The sequence below is a fragment of the Oncorhynchus keta genome, chromosome 20, assembly GCF_023373465.1.
Source record: "Oncorhynchus keta strain PuntledgeMale-10-30-2019 chromosome 20, Oket_V2, whole genome shotgun sequence".
NCBI classification, from domain to species: Eukaryota; Metazoa; Chordata; class Actinopteri; order Salmoniformes; family Salmonidae; genus Oncorhynchus; species Oncorhynchus keta.
The window spans coordinates 46,302,241-46,324,743 of NC_068440.1; the positions used below are offsets into that span (position 1 = coordinate 46,302,241).

At 45.6% G+C, this 22,503-nt stretch overlaps 1 protein-coding gene across 3 annotated transcripts; it reads left to right on the forward strand.

Annotated features, from left to right (window-relative positions):
- The first annotated feature begins 10,902 nt into the window (after positions 1–10,902).
- Positions 10,903–18,666, forward strand: LOC127910058 (uncharacterized). 3 transcript variants are annotated; one of them, XM_052473071.1, is made up of 2 exons: positions 10,903–11,062; positions 17,853–18,666. In XM_052473071.1, the coding sequence occupies exon 2, from the start codon at positions 17,898–17,900 to the stop codon at positions 18,645–18,647; it is 750 nt and encodes a 249-aa protein (XP_052329031.1). In that variant the 5' UTR covers positions 10,903–11,062; positions 17,853–17,897; the 3' UTR covers positions 18,648–18,666. The 3 variants fall into 3 exon arrangements, with proteins under 3 accessions (XP_052329031.1, XP_052329032.1, XP_052329030.1); XM_052473072.1 differs by lacking the exon at positions 10,903–11,062 and adding an exon at positions 11,143–11,210; XM_052473070.1 differs by lacking the exon at positions 10,903–11,062 and adding an exon at positions 17,519–17,703.
- The last annotated feature ends 3,837 nt before the right edge of the window (positions 18,667–22,503 follow it).

Here is a 22,503-nt window from a genome sequence, read left to right on the forward strand (position 1 = left end):
TAGACCTGATGTAGGTAGTATCTAGACCTGCTCTGCTGTAGGTAGTATCTAGACCTGCTGTAGGTAGTATCTAGACCTGCTCTGCTGTAGTTAGTATCTAGACTTGCTGTAGGTAGTATCTAGACCTGCTCTGATGTAGGTAGTATCTAGACCTGCTCTGATGTAGGTAGTATCTAGACATGCTCTGATGTAGGTAGTATCTAGACATGCTCTGATGTAGGTAGTATCTAGACCTGCTGTAGGTAGTATCTAGACCTGCTCTGATGTAGGTAGTATCTAGACCTGCTCTGATGTAGGTAGTATCTAGACCTGCTCTGATGTAGGTAGTATCTAGACCTGCTCTGATGTTTATAGTATCTTGACCTGCTCTGATGTAGGTAGTATCTAAACCTGCTCTGATGTAGGTAGTATCTAGACCTGCTCTGATGTAGGTAGTATCTAGACCTGCTTTAGGTAGTATCTAAACCTGCTCTGATGTAGGTAGTATCTAGACCTGCTCTGATGTTTATAGTATCTTGACCTGCTCTGATGTAGGTATTATCTAGACCTGCTCTGATGTAGGTAGTATCTAGACCTGCTGTAGGTAGTATCTAGATCTGCTCTTCTGTAGTTATTAACTAGACCTGCTCTGCTGTAGGTAGTATCTAGACCTGCTGTAGGTAGTATCTAGACCTGCTCTGCTGTAGGTAGTATCTAGACCTGCTCTGATGTAGGTAGTATCAAGACCTGCTCTGCTGTAGGTAGCATATAGACCTGATGTAGGTAGTATCTAGACCTGCTCTGCTGTAGGTAGTATCTAGACCTGCTGTAGGTAGTATCTAGACCTGCTCTGCTGTAGTTAGTATAAAGACTTGCTGTAGGTAGTATCTAGACCTGCTCTGCTGTAGTAGTAACTAGACCTGCTCTGCTGTAGGTAGTATCTAGACCTGCTCTGCTGTAGGTAGTATCTAGACCTGCTGTAGGTAGTATCTAGACCTGCTCTGCTGTAGGTAGTATCTAGACCTGCTGTAGGTAGTATCTAGACCTGCTCTGCTGTAGGTAGTATCTAGACCTGCTCTGATGTAGGTAGTATCTAGACCTGCTCTGCTGTAGGTAGTATCTAGACCTGCTCTGCTGTAGGTAGTATCTAGACCTGTTCTGATGTAGGTAGTATCTAGACCTGCTCTGCTGTAGGTAGTATCTAGACCTGCTCTGCTGTAGGTAGTATCTAGACCTGCTCTGATGTAGGTAGTATCTAGACCTGCTGTAGGTAGTATCTAGACCTGCTCTGCTGTAGGTAGTAACTAGACCTGCTCTGATGTAGGTAGTATCTACACCTGCTGTAGGTAGTATCTGGACCTGCTCTTATGTAGGTAGTATCTACACCTGCTGTAGGTAGTATCTAGACCTGCTCTGCTGTAGGTAGTATCTAGACCTGCTCTGATGTAGGTAGTATCAAGACCTGCTCTGCTGTAGGTAGTATCTAGACCTGCTCTGCTGTAGGTAGTATCTAGACCTGCTCTGATGTAGGTAGTATCTAGACCTGCTCTGCTGTAGGTAGTATCTAGACCTGCTCTGCTGTAGGTAGTAACTAGACCTGCTCTGATGTAGGTAGTATCTAGACCTGCTGTAGGTAGTATCTAGACCTGCTCTGATGTAGGTAGTATCTAGACCTGCTCTGCTGTAGGTAGTATCTAGACCTGCTGTAGGTAGTATCTAGACCTGCTCTGATGTAGGTAGTATCTAGACCTGCTCTGATGTTTATAGTATCTTGACCTGCTCTGCTGTAGGTAGTATCTAAACCTGCTCTGATGTAGGTAGTATCTAGACCTGCTCTGATGTAGGTAGTATCTAGACATGCTCTGATGTAGGTAGTATTTGGACCTGCTCTGATGTAGGTAGTATTTGGACCTGCTCTGATGTAGGTAGTATCTAGACCTGCTCTGATGTAGGTAGTATCTAGACCTGCTCTGATGTAGGTAGTATCTAGCTAGACCTGCTCTGATGTAGGTAGTATCTAGACATGCTCTGATGTAGGTAGTATCTAGACCTGCTGTAGGTAGTATCTAGACCTGCTGTAGGTAGTATCTAAACCTGCTCTGATGTAGGTAGTATCTAGACCTGCTGTAGGTAGTATCTAGACCTGCTCTGATGTTTATAGTATCTTGACCTGCTCTGATGTAGGTAGTATCTAGACATGCTCTGATGTAGGTAGTATCTACACCTGCTGTAGGTAGTATCTAGACCTGCTGTGCTGTAGGTAGTATCTAGACCTAATGTAGGTAGTATCTAGACCTGCTCTGATGTAGGTAGTATCTAGACCTGCTGTAGGTAGTATCTAGACCTGCTCTGATGTAGGTAGTATCTAGACCTGCTGTAGGTAGTATCTAGACCTGCTCTGCTGTAGGTAGTAACTAGACCTGCTCTGATGTACGTAGTATCTACACCTGCTGTAGGTAGTATCTAGACCTGCTCTGATGTAGGTAGTATCAAGACCTGCTCTGCTGTAGGTAGCATCTAGACCTGATGTAGGTAGTATCTAGACCTGCTCTGCTGTAGGTAGTATCTAGACCTGCTCTGCTGTAGTTAGTAACTAGACCTGCTCTGCTGTAGGTAGTATCTAGACCTGCTCTGCTGTAGGTAGTATCTAGACCTGCTGTAGGTAGTATCTAGACCTGCTCTGCTGTAGGTAGTATCTAGACCTGCTCTGATGTAGGTAGTATCTAGACCTGCTCTGCTGTAGGTAGTATCTAGACCTGCTGTAGGTAGTATCTAGACCTGCTCTGCTGTAGGTAGTATCTAAACCTGCTCTGATGTAGGTAGTATCTAGACCTGCTCTGATGTAGGTAGTATCTAGACATGCTCTGATGTAGGTAGTATTTGGACCTGCTCTGATGTAGGTAGTATCTAGACCTGCTCTGATGTAGGTAGTATCTACACCTGCTGTAGGTAGTATCTAGACCTGCTCTGATGTAGGTAGTATCTAGACCTGCTCTGCTGTAGGTAGTATCTAGACATGCTCTGATGTAGGTAGTATCTAGACATGCTCTGATGTAGGTAGTATCTAGACCTGCTGTAGGTAGTATCTAGACCTACTCTGATGTAGGTAGTATCTAGACCTGCTCTGATGTAGGTAGTATCTATACCTGCTCTGATGTAGGTAGTATCTAGACCTGCTCTGATGTTTATAGTATCTTGACCTGCTCTGATGTAGGTAGTATCTAAACCTGCTCTGATGTAGGTAGTATCTAGACCTGCTCTGATGTAGGTAGTATCTAGACCTGCTCTGATGTAGGTAGTATCTAGACCTGCTTTAGGTAGTATCTAAACCTGCTCTGATGTAGGTAGTATCTAGACCTGCTCTGATGTTTATAGTATCTTGACCTGCTCTGATGTAGGTAGTATCTAGACCTGCTGTAGGTAGTATCTAGATCTGCTCTTCTGTAGTTATTAACTAGACCTGCTCTGCTGTAGGTAGTATCTAGACCTGCTCTGATGTAGGTAGTATCTAGACCTACTCTGCTGTAGGTAGTATCTAGACCTGCTCTGATGTAGGTAGTATCTAGACCTGCTCTGCTGTAGGTAGAATCTAGACCTGATGTAGGTAGTATCTAGACCTGCTCTGCTGTAGGTAGTATCTAGACCTGCTGTAGGTAGTATCTAGACCTGCTCTGCTGTAGTTAGTATCTAGACTTGCTGTAGGTAGTATCTAGACCTGCTCTGCTGTAGTTAGTAACTAGACCTGCTCTGCTGTAGGTAGTATCTAGACCTGCTCTGCTGTAGGTAGTATCTAGACCTGCTGTAGGTAGTATCTAGACCTGCTGTAGGTAGTATCTAGACCTGCTCTGCTGTAGGTAGTATCTAGACCTGCTCTGATGTAGGTAGTATCAAGACCTGCTCTGCTGTAGGTAGTATCTAGACCTTCTGTAGGTAGTATCTAGACCTGCTCTGATGTAGGTAGTATCTAGACCTGCTCTGCTGTAGGTAGTATCTAGACCTTCTGTAGGTAGTATCTAGACCTGCTCTGCTGTAGGTATTATCTAGACCTGCTGTAGGTAGTATCTAGACCTGCTCTGCTGTAGGTAGTATCTAGACCTGCTCTGATGTAGGTAGTATCAAGACCTGCTCTGCTGTAGGTAGTATCTAGACCTTCTGTAGGTAGTATCTAGACCTGCTCTGATGTAGGTAGTATCAAGACCTGCTCTGATGTAGGTAGCATCTAGACCTGATGTAGGTAGTATCTAGACCTGCTCTGCTGTAGGTAGTATCTAGACCTGCTGTAGGTAGTATCTAGACCTGCTCTGCTGTAGTTAGTAACTAGACCTGCTCTGCTGTAGGTAGTATCTAGACCTGCTCTGCTGTAGGTAGTATCTAGATTTGCTCTGCTGTAGTTAGTAACTAGACCTGCTGTAGGTAGTATCTAGACCTGCTCTGCTGTAGTTAGTATCTAGACTTGCTGTAGGTAGTATTTAGACCTGCTCTGCTGTAGTTAGTAACTAGACCTGCTCTGCTGTAGGTAGTATCTAGACCTGCTCTGCTGTAGGTAGTATCTAGACCTTCTGTAGGTAGTATCTAGACCTGCTCTGCTGTAGGTATTATCTAGACCTGCTGTAGGTAGTATCTAGACCTGCTCTGCTGTAGGTAGTATCTAGACCTGCTCTGATGTAGGTAGTATCAAGACCTGCTCTGCTGTAGGTAGTATCTAGACCTTCTGTAGGTAGTATCTAGACCTGCTCTGCTGTAGGTAGTAACTAGACCTGCTCTGATGTAGGTAGTATCTACACCTGCTGTAGGTAGTATCTAGACCTGCTCTTATGTAGTTAGTATCTACACCTGCTGTAGGTAGTATCTAGACCTGCTCTGCTGTAGGTAGTATCTAGACCTGCTCTGATGTAGGTAGTATCTAGACCTGCTCTGCTGTAGGTAGTATCTAGACCTGCTCTGCTGTAGGTAGTATCTAGACCTGCTCTGCTGTAGGTAGTATCTAGACCTGCTCTGATGTAGGTAGTATCTAGACCTGCTCTGCTGTAGGTAGTATCTAGACCTGCTCTGATGTAGGTAGTATCTAGACCTGCTCTGATGTAGGTAGTATCTAGACCTGCTCTGCTGTAGGTAGTATCTAGACCTTCTGTAGGTAGTATCTAGACCTGCTCTGCTGTAGGTAGTAACTAGACCTGCTCTGATGTAGGTAGTATCTACACCTGCTGTAGGTAGTATCTAGACCTGCTCTTATGTAGGTAGTATCTAAACCTGCTGTTCTAGTATCTAGACCTGCTCTGCTGTAGGTAGTATCTAGACCTGCTGATGTAGGTAGTATCTAGACCTGCTCTGCTGTAGGTAGTATCTAGACCTGCTCTGCTGTAGGTAGTATCTAGACCTGCTCTGCTGTAGGTAGTATCTAGACCTGCTCTGCTGTAGGTAGTATCTAGACCTGCTCTGCTGTAGGTAGTATCTAGACCTGCTCTGATGTAGGTAGTATCTAGACCTGCTCTGCTGTAGGTAGTAACTAGACCTGCTCTGATGTAGGTAGTATCTAGACCTGCTCTGATGTAGGTAGTATCTAGACATGCTCTGATGTAGGTAGTAACTAGACCTGCTCTGGGTCATCCAATAAGCTTCCATCATACTGACAGAGGAGGGTTATCCAATAAGCTCATTACAGCTGTCCCATTTCAGCTGTCTCATTTCAGCTGTCCCATTTCCCAAACCATGTCTGTTTCTGTCCTATACCTACAGTAGACTCGTATACCCATACACACTAGAAGGCAAACAAACCAGTAGACTCATATACCCATACACACTAGAAGGCAAACCATGTCTGTTGCTGTCCTATACCTACATTAGACTCATATACCCATACACACTAGAAGGCAAACCATCTATGTTCTGTCCTATACCTACAGTAGACTCATATACCCATACACACTAGAAGGCAAACCAACCAGTAGACTCATATACCCATACACACTAGAAGGCAAACCAACCAGTAGACTCATATACCCATACACACTAGAAGGCAAACCAACCACAGTAGACTCATATAAACCATACACACTAGAAGGAAAACCCTGTCTTTACCAGTGACCGGGCAGAGTATGGTGAGTCACAGACCCAGAGTCCTGGGTGTGTGGGTTGGGAAGGTGACGGTTTGTTGGGGGGTCACGGAGGAACATCCATTCCTCTTCTGGCCTGCCTGTCAACCAGCCGCGAGAGACGAGTCAGGAGCCATTTAACTTGTTCTCCTCATCCATCCGGTTAATTTAAGACCTTCATTTAGTTTTGGTATTTTGGGGGGCACTTAGGATAATTATCACATAATTGAAATGGACCATATCAATTTGGAGCGTCATTACAATCCTTAAGAACAGTGCCTCCAGAAAGTATTCACACTCCTTGACTTGTTCCACATTTAGTTGTTTTACATTACATTACATTTAAGTCATTTAGCAGACGCTCTTATCCAGAGCGACTTACAAATACAGTCTGAATTAAAAATGGTTTCGTCACCGATCTACACACAATATCCTATAATGTCAAAGTGTACTTGTGTTTTTATACATTTTTACAAATTAATAAAAAATAAAAAAAATACAAATAATATATCTTGAGTCAATATATATTCAACCCCTTTGTTAAATTCAGTAAAAATATGCTGAACAAGTCACAAAATAATTTGCATGGATCCGCTCTGTGTGCAATAATAGTGTTTAACATGGTTGTTTAATGACTACCTCACCTCTGTGCCCCACACATACAGATAACTGTAAGGTCCCTCACCTCTGTGCCCCACACATACAGATAACTGTAAGGTCCCTCATCTCTGTGCCCCACACATACAGATAACTGTAAGGTCCCTCACCTCTGTGCCCCACACATACAGATAACTGTAAGGTCCCTCACCTCTGTGCCCCACACATACAGATAACTGTAAGGTCCCTCATCTCTGTGCCCCACACATACAGATAACTGTAAGGTCCCTCATCTCTGTGCCCCACACATACAGATAACTGTAAGGTCCCTCACCTCTGTGCCCCACACATACAGATAACTGTAAGGTCCCTCACCTCTGTGCCCCACACATACAGATAACTGTAAGGTCCCTCACCTCTGTGCCCCACACATACAGATAACTGTAAGGTCCCTCACCTCTGTGCCCCACACATACAGATAACTGTAAGGTCCCTCACCTCTGTGCCCCACACATACAGATAACTGTAAGGTCCCTCACCTCTGTGCCCCACACATACAGATAACTGTAAGGTCCCTCACCTCTGTGCCCCACACATACAGATAACTGTAAGGTCCCTCACCTCTGTGCCCCACACATACAGATAACTGTAAGGTCCCTCATCTCTGTGCCCCACACATACAGATAATTGTAAGGTCCCTCAGTCGAGCAGTGAATTTCAAAACACAGATGTCAAAGACCAGGGAGGTTTTTCCAAGGCCTCGCCAAGAAGGTCACCTATTGGTAGATGGGTAAAAAAAACATATATATATATATATTTACTGAATATCCCTTTGAGCATGATAAAGTTGTAAATAACACTTTGGATGGTGTATCAATACACCCAGTCACTACAAAGATACAGGCGTCCTTCCTAACTCAGTGTATCAATACACCCAGTCACTACATAGATACAGGCGTCCTTCCTAACTCAGTGTATCAACACACCCAGTCACTACAAAGATACAGGAGTCCTTCCTAACTCAGTGTATCAATACACCCAGTCACTACAAAGATACAGCTGTTCTTCCTGACTCAGTGTATCAATACACCCAGTCACTACAAAGATACAGGCGTCCTTCCTAACTCAGTGTATCAATACACCCAGTCACTACATAGATACAGGCGTCCTTCCTAACTCAGTGTATCAACACACCCAGTCACTACAAAGATACAGGAGTCCTTCCTAACTCAGTGTATCAATACACCCAGTCACTACAAAGATACAGCTGTTCTTCCTAACTCAGTGTATCAATACACCCAGTCACTACAAAGATACAGGCGTCCTTCCTAACTCAGTGTATCAATACACCCAGTCACTACAAAGATACAGGCGTCCTTCCTAACTCAGTTGCCAGAAAGGATGGAAACCACTCAAGGATTTCACCATGAGGCCAATGGTGACTTTAAAACAGTTACAGAGTTTAATGGCTGCATTGTGATGGCTGCATCATGTTATGGGTATGCTTGTAATCTGTAAGGACTGGGGAGTTTTTCCGAAAAAAAAAAAACTGTCATGTTTTGTCTTATATTGTCTTGTCATTATGCTTTCCCTTCTGTTCGTTTCCCCCTGCTGGTCTTATTAGGTTCGTTCCTTTTTCTATCCCTCTCTCTCCCCCTCCCTTTCTCTCCTCTCTCTATGTTCCGTTCCTGCTCCCAGCTGTTCCTCATTCTCCTAACTCACTCATTTAGTCTTTTCACACCTGTCCCCTATTCTGTCCTCTGATTAGAGTCCCTATTTCTCCCCTTGTTTTCCGCTTCTGTCCTTGTCGGATCCTTGTATGATGTTCGCTGTGCTGTGTCTTGGTCTCGCCCTGTCGTGTCTTGTCTCCTTCAGATGCTGCGTGTGAGCAGGTGTCTGAGTCCGCTACGGTCGGTGCCTTCCCGAGGCAACCTACAGTTAATGGTCGAGTCTCCAGTCTGTCCTCGTCACTACGAGTGGATTTAAGTTTTTATGTTTTGTTTTCTGCTCTGATTGTCCATGAGTAGTGCTCTTATCCTTTACTGGAATAAAGACTCTGTTTTCGCCAAGTCGCTTTTGGGTCCTCATTCATCTGCATAACAGAAACGTAAAGGAACTTGTCACGCCCTGGTCTTAGTATTCTGTGTTCTCTTTATTATGTTGGTTTGGCCAGGGTGTGACATGGGTTATTTATGTGGTTTGAAACTATTACACTCAACGGAACGACTTGATTAGTGTAGTGTCAACAACGCAGCTACTGCCAGCTAGCCTACTTCAGCAGTACTGTATCATTTTAATCATTTTAGTCAATAAGATTCTTGCTACGTAAGCTTAACTTTCTGAACATTCGAGACGTGTAGTCCACTTGTCATTCCAATCTCCTTGCATTAGCGTAGCCTCTTCTGTAGCCTGTCAACTATGTGTCTGTCTATCCCTGTTCTCTCCTCTCTGCACAGACCATAAAAACGCTCCACACCGCGTGGCCGCGGCCACCCTAATCTGGTGGTCCCAGCGCGCACGACCCACGTGGAGTTCCAGGTCTCCGGTAGCCTCTGGAACTGCCGATCTGCGGCCAACAAGGCAGAGTTCATCTCAGCCTATGCCTCCCTCCAGTCCCTCGACTTCTTGGCACTGACGGGAACATGGATCACCACAGACAACACTGCTACTCCTACTGCTCTCTCTTCGTCCGCCCACGTGTTCTCGCACACCCCGAGAGCTTCTGGTCAGCAGGGTGGTGGCACCGGGATCCTCATCTCTCCCAAGTGGTCATTCTCTCTTTCTCCCCTCACCCATCTGTCTATCGCCTCCTTTGAATTCCATGCTGTCACAGTTACCAGCCCTTTCAAGCTTAACATCCTTATCATTTATCGCCCTCCAGGTTCCCTCGGAGGAGTTCATCAATGAGCTTGATACCTTGATAAGCTCCTTTCCTGAGGACGGCTCACCTCTCACAGTGCTGGGCGACTTTAACCTCCCCACGTCTACCTTTGACTCATTCCTCTCTGCCTCGTTCTTTCCACTCCTCTCCTCTTTTGACCTCACCCTCTCACCTTCCCCCCCTACTCACAAGGCAGGCAATACGCTCGACCTCATCTTTACTAGATGCTGTTCTTCCACTAACCTCATTGCAACTCCCCTCCAAGTCTCTGACCACTACCTTGTATCCTTTTCCCTCTCGCTCTCATCTAACACCTCCCACACTGCCCCTACTCGGATGGTATCGCGCCGTCCCAACCTTCGCTCTCTCTCCCCCTCTACTCTCTCCTCTTCCATCCTATCATCTCTTCCCTCTGCTCATACCTTCTCCAACCTATCTCCTGATTCTGCCTCCTCAACCCTCCTCTCCTCCCTTTCTGCATCCTTTGACTCTCTATGTCCCCTATTCTCCAGGCCGGCGCGGTCCTCCCCTCCTGCCCCGTGGCTCGACGACTCATTGCGAGCTCACAGAACAGGGCTCCGGGCAGCTGAGCGGAAATGGAGGAAAACTCGCCTCCCTGCGGACCTGGCATCCTTTCACTTCCTCCTCTGTCTCTGCTGCTAAAGCCATTTTCTACCACTCTAAATTCCAAGCAGCTGCCTCTAACCCTAGGAAGCTCTTTGCCACCTTCTCCTCACTCCTGAATCCTCCTCCCCCTCCCCCCTCCTCCCTCTCTGCAGATGACTTTGTCAACCATTTTGAAAAGAAGGTCGACGACATCCGATCCTCGTTTGCTAAGTCAAACGGCACCGCTGGTTCTGCTCACACTGCCCTACCCTGTGCTCTGACCTCTTTCTCCCCTCTCTCTCCAGATGAAATCTCGCGTCTTGTGACGGCCGGCCGCCCAACAACCTGCCCGCTTGACCCTATCCCCTCCTCTCTTCTCCAGACCATTTCCGGAGACCTTCTCCCTTACCTCACCTCGCTCATCAACTTATCCCTGACCGCTGGCTACGTCCCTTCCGTCCTCAAGAGAGCGAGAGTTGCACCCCTTCTGAAAAAACCTACACTCAATCCCTAGGATGTCAACAACTACAGACCAGTATCCCTTCTTTTTTTTCTCTCCAAAACTCTTGAACGTGCCGTCCTTGGCCAGCTCTACCGCTATCTCTCTCAGAATGACCTTCTTGATCCAAATCAGTCAGGTTTCAAGACTAGTCATTCAACTGAGACTGCTCTTCTCTGTATCACGGAGCGCTCCGCACCGCTAAAGCTAACTATCTCTCCTCTGCTCTCATCCTTGTAGACCTATCGGCTGCCTTCGATACTGTGAACCATCAGATCCTCCTCTCCACCCTCTCCGAGTTGGGCATCTCCGGCACGGCCCACGCTTGGATTGCGACCTACCTGACAGGTCGCTCCTACCAGGTGGCGTGGCGAGAATCTGTCTCCTCACCACGCGCTCTCACCACTGGTGTCCCCAGGGCTCTGTTCTAGGCCCTCTCCTATTCTCGCTATACACCAAGTCACTTGGCTCTGTCATAACCTCACATGGTCTCTCCTATCATTGCTATGCAGACGACACACAATTAATCTTTTCCTTTCCCCCTTCTGATGACCAGGTGGCGAATCGCATCTCTGCATGTCTGGCAGACATATCAGTGTGGATGACGGATCACCACCTCAAGCTGAACCTCGGCAAGACGGAGCTGCTCTTCCTCCCGGGAAGGACTGCCCGTTCCATGATCTCGCCATCACGGTTGACAACTCCATTGTGTCCTCCTCCCAGAGCGCTAAGAACCTTGGCGTGATCCTGGACAACACCCTGTCGTTCTCAACTAACATCAAGGCGGTGGCCCGTTCCTGTAGGTTCATGCTCTACAACATCCGCAGAGTAAGACCCTGCCTCACACAGGAAGCGGCGCAGGTCCTAATCCAGGCACTTGTCATCTCCCGTCTGGATTACTGCAACTCACTGTTGGCTGGGCTCCCTGCCTGTGCCATTAAACCCCTACAACTCATCCAGAACGCCGCAGCCCGTCTGGTGTTCAACCTTCCCAAGTTCTCCCACGTCACCCTGCTTCTCCGCTCTCTCCACTGGCTTCCAGTTGAAGCTCGCATCCGCTACAAGACCATGGTGCTTGCCTACGGAGCTGTGAGGGGAACGGCACCTCAGTACCTCCAGGCTCTGATCAGGCCCTACACCCAAACAAGGGCACTGCGTTCATCCACCTCTGGCCTGCTCGCTTCCCTACCACTGAGGAAGTACAGTTCCCGCTCAGCCCAGTCAAAACTGTTCGCTGCTCTGGCCCCCAATGGTGGAACAAACTCCCTCACGACGCCAGGACAGCGGAGTCAATCACCACCTTCCGGAGACACCTGAAACCCCACCTCTTTAAGGAATACCTAGGATAGGATAAGTAATCCTTCTCAACCCCCCCCTCTTAAGATTTAGATGCACTATTGTAAAGTGACTGTTCCACTGGATGTTATAAGGTGAATGCACCAATTTGTAAGTCGCTCTGGATAAGAGCGTCTGCTAAATGACTTAAATGTAAATGTAAATGTATATCCATACCCTGCCTGCAGTTTGATAGACATAGTGCATTCAACCCTGTGTAAATCAGTCAGTTCTTAACGTAAAGACTTAAAACTCAGGATTCTGTAAAAGCATACCCCAATGAGGATATACTGTTGACTTATAGCTTCCTGTCCCAACCGGAAGTTCCATAATTGGTGTCTCAGGGGCTGTTTTGAAGGTTTAAAAAAGTCAGATCTGTCCAAAACTTCATATGTGTGATTAGGCAAACCCCATGAACTGTAAATCAGTCATTTTTCCCATAACATTTCAAAGGAAAACTAAATCACACATACACACAGCTTGGAATTAGGGACCCATTGGGGTGCGTAAAGACATACACTGCCTGCATTAGTTAACCTTGTTGGAACTTTTAAAGAACCGTCAGACCTAGACTTCCGAAACTTTAGAATCCTGTTTTAGACCTCAGGTCGATAGTGCGTGGTGAGTTACGTGGCTCTAGAAGGCTCTCGGGCCGAGAAAAAGCCTTGTACATTTGCAATGACTTCAATTCATTTTTGCAACACGAAAATTACGAAATGTCTCAGAGTCGCAAGACTAGGTGCATTGCAACCGTCTCGGCCCATATAGACAGACCCCAATGTTCCTGTCCGAAAGTTCATTCAAGGACCCCGTAGTAAGTCATGGAAAAAAATGGATTTTCAGCACCAATTAGGGTTTTGCTTGGACACCAAATGACCTATCGAGCCGAAACGTGGGATTCGGGGTCGCCTCAGCTAGGCCTACACATAACATAAGAAATGGACCTGCAGCTAGAACATAACTATGTGTTTTATGTTTTTTTTAATGGTTTGAACCGAAGGCGTTGTGAATTTTGGGCCAGCTCTGAAGTATGTGATAGTTGGCTACTAAACGAGTTGGAAAAAGTGGGTTTGGTGTCCGTTTGTATCAGTTTGGTGTCAAAATTATATCTAATTGACTGATGGACGGTGACTTGCTGGTGACTCTTGTCCATTTGCAATATGTTTAAACAGTTGGTTTGTCCAATGCCAATGTTTTCCCATTCATTTTTGTCCATTTCAGGGGGGTATTCCCTTACAATATCTAATGTCAATACTATGTATTATTTGTTCCAATCTTATGTTTATAAGTTGATACTAGTGTTGTGTTCAAGACAACCTACAGCGAGACTCAGTCAAGACGAAGACCAGGAGGGTGGCCAAGACAAGAAGAAGACCAGAAGGGGGGGGCCGAGACGAGTCAAGACCGAGACCAGAAGGGTGGCCGAGACGAGTCAAGACCGAGACCAGAAGGGGGGCCAAGACGAGTCAAGACCGAGACCAGAAGGGTGGCCGAGACGAGTCAAGACCGAGACCAGGAGGGGGGCCGAGACGAGTCAAGACGAAGACCAGAAGTGGGGCCGAGACGAGTCAAGACGAAGACCAGGAGGGGGGCCGAGACGAGTCAAGACGAAGACCAGGAGTGGGGCCGAGACGAGTCAAGACCGAGTCAAGACGAAGACCAGGAGGGTGGCCGAGACGAGTCAAGACCGAGTCAAGACGAAGACCAGGAGGGGGGCCGAGACCGAGTCAAGACGAAGACCAGGAGGGTCAAAAAGTCACCTTAATAAGAATTCAACATGACCAGTATTTCTGTGTTGATATTTCAGGTGTTCTGTGTTCATATTTCAGTAGTTCTGTTTTTTGTTGTTCAGAATAGTGAAAGATTGAATGCTGAGGGAAAGAAGAGAACCACTTTACAAGTTATCACCCAAATTCTTCTCTAAATAATAGAAACAATCATCAGTCTTACTAATAGTGAGCGCACAACCTTCAAACAATTTCCCCAACTCTTCCCTTCGAGCTGAGCAGAGCAGGTTGACTTTTATTGGGGTTAATCTTGTCCATGAGGCAGAGATGCATAGGTGGGCGTCAACTCAATATGGGTGGCAGCGTAGAATTTGTTCTTAACTGAAAGGTTAAAGGTTAAAAACAGGAAGGTGTTTTTAATGATTTGTACACTCCATGTAAAGGAAAGCTTAATGAAAACAAAAAATATATTTTTGGTCTTCTTTTAAGGTTAGGGTTAGGTTTAAAATCTGATTTTATGATGATGTGGCTAGTGACTATCTTGCAGAGCTGCCTCCAGTACATGAATCATACCAATAAAAGACAACCTGAACGAGCAGAGCAAGGACATTCAGATGAGCACAATAAGGTTTCAGGATATGTTTCAACAAAAGTAAAGGACTATAACGTTATGAGTAAAAACAGGAAGTCCATAAGACATTAATGTAAATGTAACTGCAAAAAAAACGGAAACACTTGAGTAAATGAGGTATAAAAAGTACATTGAAAACAGGTGCTTCCACACAGTGTGGTTCCTGAGTTAATTAAGAAATTAATAACATCGCATCAAGCTCAGGAAGTACGTGGTTTCGCCCTCTTGACAAGAGGTTGTTATTGGTCGATGACGAGTCCACTGAGGAACTTGACTATCTACCTGCAGTCCTGTTAATTAAAGGTCGATCAGGGCATGTTCCCTCCTCTGCATCCTGAAGTCAACGTTCAACTCCTTCGTTTTGCTGATGTTGAGGGAGAGGTTGTTGTCTTGTCAGCACCATGCCAGTTCACTAACCTCCTCCCTATTGGCTGACTCGTGGTTGTTGATTATCAGGCCTGCAACCCCGGTGTCATCTGCAAACTTTGAGTTGGTGACATGCAGAGCCACAGAGCCGTGGGTGAACAGGGAGTACAGCAGAGGGCCAAGGACATCCCTGGGGGGCCCCTGTCTTAAGAATACATTTGGAGGAGGTGTATGTATGTGTGTACGTGTGTGTGTGTGTGTGTGTGTGTGTGTGTGTGTGTGTGTGTGTGTGTGTGTGTGTGTGTGTGTGTGTGTGTGTGTGTGTGCGTGCGTGTGTGTGTGTGTGTGCGTGCGTTCGTGTGTGTGTGTGCGTGTGTGTGTACGTGTGTGTGTGCGTGTACATGTGTGTGTGTGCGAGTGTGTGCGTGTGTGCGTGCGTGCGTTCGTGTGTGTGTGTGTGTGTGTGTGCGTGTGTGCGTGTGTGTGTGTGTGTGTGTGTGTGTGTGTGTGTGTGTGTGTGTGTGTGTGTGTGTGTGTGTGTGTGTGTGTGTGTGTGTGTGTGTGTGTGTGTGTGTGTGTGTGTGTGTGTGTGTGTGTGTGTGTGCGTGTGTGTGCGTGCGTTGGTGTGTGTGTGTGTGTGCGTGTGTGTGTACGTGTGTGTGTGCGTGCGTTGGTGTGTGTGTGTGTGTGCGTGTGTGTGTACGTGTGTGTGTGCGTGTACATGTGTGTGTGTGCGAGTGTGTGCGTGTGTGCGTGTGTGCGTGTGTGTGTGCGTGTGTGTGTGTGTGTGTGTGTGTGCGTGTGTGTGTGTGTGTGTGTGTGTGTGTGTGTGTGTGTGTGTGTGTGTGTGTGTGTGTGTGTGTGTGTGTGTGTGTGTGTGTGTGTGTGCGTGTGTGTGTGTGTGTGTGTGTGTGTGTGTGTGTGTGTGTGTGTGTGTGTGTGTGTGTGTGTGTGTGTGTGTGTGTGTGTGTGTGCGATAGAGAGACAGCTAACAGTCACCATGTTCATCCATATAAGTGATAATACAATGAAATGGCATATAGTGACACAGCAACAGTACCAGGATAACTACTGATATAATGGGGGAGAAGAGGGGTAAATACTGATATAATGGGGGAGTACTGGGGTAACTACTGATAAAATGGGGGAGAACAGGGGTAACTTCTGATATAATGGGGGAGAACAGGGGTAACTACTGATATAATGGGGGAGAACAGGGGTAACTACTGATATAATGGGGGAGAACAGGGGTAACTACTGATATAATGGGGGAGAACAGGGGTAACAACTGATATAATGGGGAGAACAGGGGTAACAACTGATATAATGGGGGAGAACAGGGGTAACAACTGATATAATGGGGAGAAGAGGGGTAAATACTGATAAAATGGGGAAGGACAGGGGTAACTACTGATATAATGGGGGAGTACAGGGGTAACTACTGATATAATGGGGGAGTACAGGGGTAACTACTGATATAATGGGGAGAACAGGGGTAACAACTGATATAATGGGGAGAACAGGGGTAACAACTGATATAATGGGGAGAACAGGGGTAACAACTGATATAATGGGGGAGAACAGGGGTAACTACTGATATAATGGGGAGAACAGGGTAACTACTGATATAATGGGGAGAACAGGGGTAACAACTGATATAATGGGGGAGAACAGGGGTAACTACTGATTATAATGAGGGGAGAACAGGGGTAACTACTGATATAATGGGGGAGAACAGGGGTAACTACTGATAAAATGGGGAAGGACAGGGGTAACTACTGATATAATGGGGGAGGACAGGGGTAACTACTGATATAATGGGGGAGAACAGGGGTAACTACTGATATAATGGGGAAGGACAGGGGTAACTACTGATAAAATGGGGAAGGACAGGGGTAACTACTGATATAATGGGGGAGAACAGGGGTAACTACTGATATAATGGGGGAGAACAGGGGTAACTACTGATATAATGGGGGAGAACAGGGGTAACTACTGATATAATGGGGGAGGACAGGGGTAACTACTGATATAATGGGGGAGAACAGGGGTAACTACTGATATAATGGGGGAGAACAGGGGTAACTACTGATAAAATGGGGAAGGACAGGGGTAACTACTGATATAATGGGGGAGAACAGGGGTAACTACTGATAAAATGGGGAAGGACAGGGGTAACTACTGATAAAATGGGGGAGAACAGGGGTAACTACTGATATAATGGGGGAGAACAGGGGTAACTACTGATAAAATGGGGAAGGACAGGGGTAACTACTGATATAATGGGGGAGAACAGGGGTAACTACTGATATAATGGGGGAGAACAGGGGTAACTACTGATAAAATGGGGAAGGACAGGGGTAACTACTGATATAATGGGGGAGAACAGGGGTAACTACTGATATAATGGGGAGAACAGGGGTAACTACTGATATAATGGGGGAGAACAGGGGTAACTACTGATATAATGGGGGAGAACAGGGGTAACTACTGATATAATGGGGGAGAACAGGGGTACACCCATTTTATCAGTAGTTACCTGTATCCCCATTATATCAGTAGTTACCCCTGTCCTTCCCCAACACTCGATCCCTCCGATGTCAGTCAACTACAGACCAGTATCCCTTCTCTCTTTTCTCTCCAAAACTCTTGAGCGTGCCGTCCTTGGCCAGCTCTACCGCTATCTCTCTCAGAATGACCTTCTTGATCCAAATCAGTCAGGTTTCAAGACTAGTCATTCAACTGAGACTGCTCTTCTCTGTATCACGGAGCGCTCCGCACTGCTAAAGCTAACTCTCTCTCCTCTGCTCTCATCCTTCTAGACCTATCGGCTGCCTTCGATACTGTGAACCATCAGATCCTCCTCTCCACCCTCTCCGAGTTGGGCATCTCCGGCGCGGCCCACGCTTGGATTGCGTCCTACCTGACAGGTCGCTCCTACCAGGTGGCGTGGCGAGAATCTGTCTCCTCACCACGCGCTCTCACCACTGGTGTCCCCCAGGGCTCTGTTCTAGGCCCTCTCTTATTCTCGCTATACACCAAGTCACTTGGCTCTGTCATAACCTCACATGGTCTCTCCTATCATTGCTATGCAGACGACACACAATTAATCTTCTCCTTTCCCCCTTCTGATGACCAGGTGGCGAATCGCATCTCTGCATGTCTGGCAGACATATCAGTGTGGATGACGGATCACCACCTCAAGCTGAACCTCAGCAAGACGGAGCTCCTCTTCCTCCCGGGGAAGGACTGCCCGTTCCATGATCTCGCCATCACGGTTGACAACTCCATTGTGTCCTCCTCCCAGAGCGCTAAGAACCTTGGCGTGATCCTGGACAACACCCTGACGTTCTCAACTAACATCAAGGCGGTGTCCCGTTCCTGTAGGTTCATGCTCTACAACATCCGCAGAGTACGACCCTGCCTCACACAGGAAGCGGCGCAGGTCCTAATCCAGGCACTTGTCATCTCCCGTCTTGATTACTGCAACTCGCTGTTGGCTGGGCTCCCTGCCTGTGCCATTAAACCCCTACAACTCATCCAGAACGCCGCAGCCCGTCTGGTGTTCAACCTTCCCAAGTTCTCTCACGTCACCCCGCTCCTCCGCTCTCTCCACTGGCTTCCAGTTGAAGCTCGCATCCGCTACAAGAACATGGTGCTCGCCTACGGAGCTGTGAGGGGAACGGCACCTCAGTACCTCCAGGCTCTGATCAGGCCCTACACCCAAACAAGGGCACTGCGTTCATCCACCTCTGGCCTGCTCGCCTCCCTACCACTGAGGAAGTACAGTTCCCGCTCAGCCCAGTCAAAACTGTTCGCTACTCTGGCCCCCCAATGGTGGAACAAACTCCCTCACGACGCCAGGACAGCAGAGTCAATCACCACCTTCCGGAGACACCTGAAACCCCACCTCTTCAAGGAATACCTAGGATAGGGTAAGTAAGGGTAAGTAATCCTTCACCCCCCTTCTCCCCCAACAAGATTTAGATGCAAGTGGCTGTTCCACTGGTTGTCATAAGGTGTATGCACCAATTTGTAAGTCGCTCTGGATAAGAGCGTCTGCTAAATGACTTAAATGTAAATGTAATGTAAATGGGTAACTTCTGATTATAATGGGGGAGTACAGGGGTAACTACTGATATAATGGGGAGAACAGGGGTAACTTCTGATTATAATGGGGAGTACAGGGGTAACTACTGATATAATGGGGGAGAACAGGGGTAAATACTGATATAATGGGGAGAACAGGGGTAACTACTGATAAAATGGGGAAGGACAGGGGTAACTACTGATATAATGGGGAGAACAGGGGTAACTACTGATATAATGGGGGAGAACAGGGGTAACTTCTGATTATAATGGGGGAGTACAGGGGTAACTACTGATATAATGGGGAGAACAGGGGTAACTACTGATATAATGGGGGAGAAGAGGGGTAAATACTGATATAATGGGGAGAACAGGGGTAAATACTGATTATAATGAGGGGGAGAACAGGGGTAACTACTGATAAAATGGGGGAGAAGAGGGGTAAATACTGATATAATGGGGAGAACAGGGGTAAATACTGATTATAATGAGGGGGAGAACAGGGGTAACTACTGATAAAATGGGGAGAAGAGGGGTAAATACTGATATAATGGGGAGAACAGGGGTAAATACTGATATAATGGGGGAGAAAGAGGGGTAAATACTGATATAATGGGGGAGTACAGGGGTAAATACTGATATAATGGGGGAGAACAGGGGTAACTACTGATATAATGGGGAGTACAGGGGTAACTACTGATATAATGGGGGAGAAGAGGGGTAAATACTGATATAATGGGGGAGTACAGGGTAAATACTGATATAATGGGGAGAACAGGGGTAACTGCTGATATAATGGGGGAGGACAGGGGTACCTACTGATATAATGGGGGAGAAGAGGGGTAACTACTGATATGATGGGGAGAACAGGGGTAACTACTGATATAATGGGGGAGGACAGGGGTAACTACTGATATAATGGGGGAGGACAGGGGTAACTACTGATATAATGGGGGAGTACAGGGGTAACTACTGATTATAATGGGGAGTACAGGGGTAAATACTGATATAACGGGGAGTACAGGGGTAACTACTGATATAATGGGGGAGAACAGGGGTAAATACTGATATAATGGGGGAGAAGAGGGGTAACTACTGATATAATGGGGAGGACAGGGGTAACTACTGATATAATGGGGGAGTACAGGGGTAAGTACTGATATAATGAGGGGGGGGGGTACAGGGGTAACTACTGATATAATGAGGGGGGGGGTACAGGGGTAAATACTGATATAATGAGGGGGGGGGTACAGGGGTAACTACTGATATAATGGGGAAGTACAGGGGTAAATACTGATATAATGAGGGGGGAGGGTACAGGGAGTACTGTAAGAGGTGAGGACAGACCTCTAAAGGGTAAGAGGTCTTTAGATAACAGATAACAGATCATCTCCGCCTGGTACGGCAACTGCTCCGCCGACAACCGCAAGGCTCTCCACAGGGTGGTGAGGTCTGCACAACGCATCACCGGGGGCAACTGTACACCTACAGCACCTGTTGTCACAGGAAGGCCATAAGGATCATCAAGGACAACAACCACCCGAGCCACTGCCTGTTCACCCCGCTACCATCCAGAAGGCGAGGTCAGTACAGGTGCATCGAAGCTGGGACCTAGAGACTGAAAAATAGCTTCTATCTCAAGGCCATCAGACTGCTACACAGCCATCACTAACTCAGAGAGGCTGCTGTCTACAGACAGACTACCCCAATACCATCAGACTGGTAAACAGCCACCACTAACTCAGAGAGGCTGCTGTCTACAGACAGACTACCCCTGTACCATCAGACTGTTAAACAGCCACCACTAACTCAGAGAGGCTGCTGTCTACAGACAGACTACCCCTATACCATCAGACTGGTAAACAGCCACCACTAACTCAGAGAGGCTGCTGTCTACAGACAGACTACCCCAATACCATCAGACTGGTAAACAGCCAACACTAACTCAGAGAGGCTGCTGTCTACAGACAGACTACCCCTGTACCATCAGACTGTTAAACAGCCACCACTAACTAAGAGAGGCTGCTGTCTACAGACAGACTACCCCAATACCATCAGACTGGTAAACAGCCACCACTAACTCAGAGAGGCTGCTGTCTACATACAGACTCAAATCATTAGCCACTTTATAAATGCCACTTAAATAATGTTTATATATCTTACATTTCTCATGTTACATGTATATACTGTATTTTATACCCTCTTTATATACTGTATTTTATACCATCTTTATATACTGTATTTTATACTGTATTTTATACCATCTTTATATACTGTATTTTATACCATCTTTATATACTGTATTTTATACTGTATTTTATACCATCTTTATATACTGTATTTTATACCATCTTTATATACTGTATTTTATACTGTATTTTATACCATCTTTATATACTGTATTTTATACCATCTTTATATACTGTATTTTATACCATCTTTTATATACTGTATTTTATACCCTCTTTATATACTGTATTTTTATACCATCTTTATATACTGTATTTTATACCATCTTTATATACTGTATTTTATACTGTATTTTATACTGTATTTTATACCCTCTTTATATACTGTATTTTATACTGTATTTTATACCATCTTTATATACTGTATTTTATACCATCTTTATATACTGTATTTTATACCATCTTTATATACTGTATTTTATACTGTATTTTATACCATCTTTATATACTGTATTTTATACCCTCTTTATATACTGTATTTTATACTGTATTTTATACCATCTTTATATACTGTATTTTATACCATCTTTATATACTGTATTTTATACCCTCTTTATATACTGTATTTTATACCATCTTTATATACTGTATTTTATACTGTATTTTATACCATCTTTATATACTGTATTTTATACCCTCTTTATATACTGTATTTTATACCCTCTTTATATACTGTATTTTATACTGTATTTTATACCCTCTTTATATACTGTATTTTATACTGTATTTTATACCATCTTTATATACTGTATTTTATATCCTCTTTATATACTGTATTTTATACAATCTTTATATACTGTATTTTATATCCTCTTTATATACTATATTTTATACTGTATTTTATACCATCTTTATATACTGTATTTTATACCATCTTTATATACTGTATTTTATACCCTCTTTATATACTGTATTTTATACTGTATTTTATACCATCTTTATATACTGTATTTTATACCCTCTTTGCGTCTTGCCTATGCTGCTTTGCCATCTCTCATCCATATGTACATATTCTTATTCCATCCCTTTAGATTTGTGTGTAGAGTTGTTGGGGAATTGTTAGATTACTTGTTAGATATTACTGCACTGCACTGTACGGAACTAGAAGCACAAGCATTTGACTACGCTCGCATTAACATCTGCTAACCATGTGTATGTGACCAATAGCATTTGATTTGATGTGTGTGCGTGCGTTCATGCGTGTATCGGCCTGTGTGTGAGACGATATTACAGTATTACATTCACAATGACGGTGATGTTATTATACGGAGGGTTAAATGTGATTAGCTGATCCTTATCGCCTGTAATTCATCTCTCTGCTTAATATTAATATGCAACCAGGTCAGCTAGGTAGAGATACTCGGAGGTGCTGTGGTGTGGCAGTTCTCTTTAGAGGTGCTGTGGCAGAGATACTCGGAGGTGCTGTGGTGTGGCAGAGATCCTCGGTGGTGC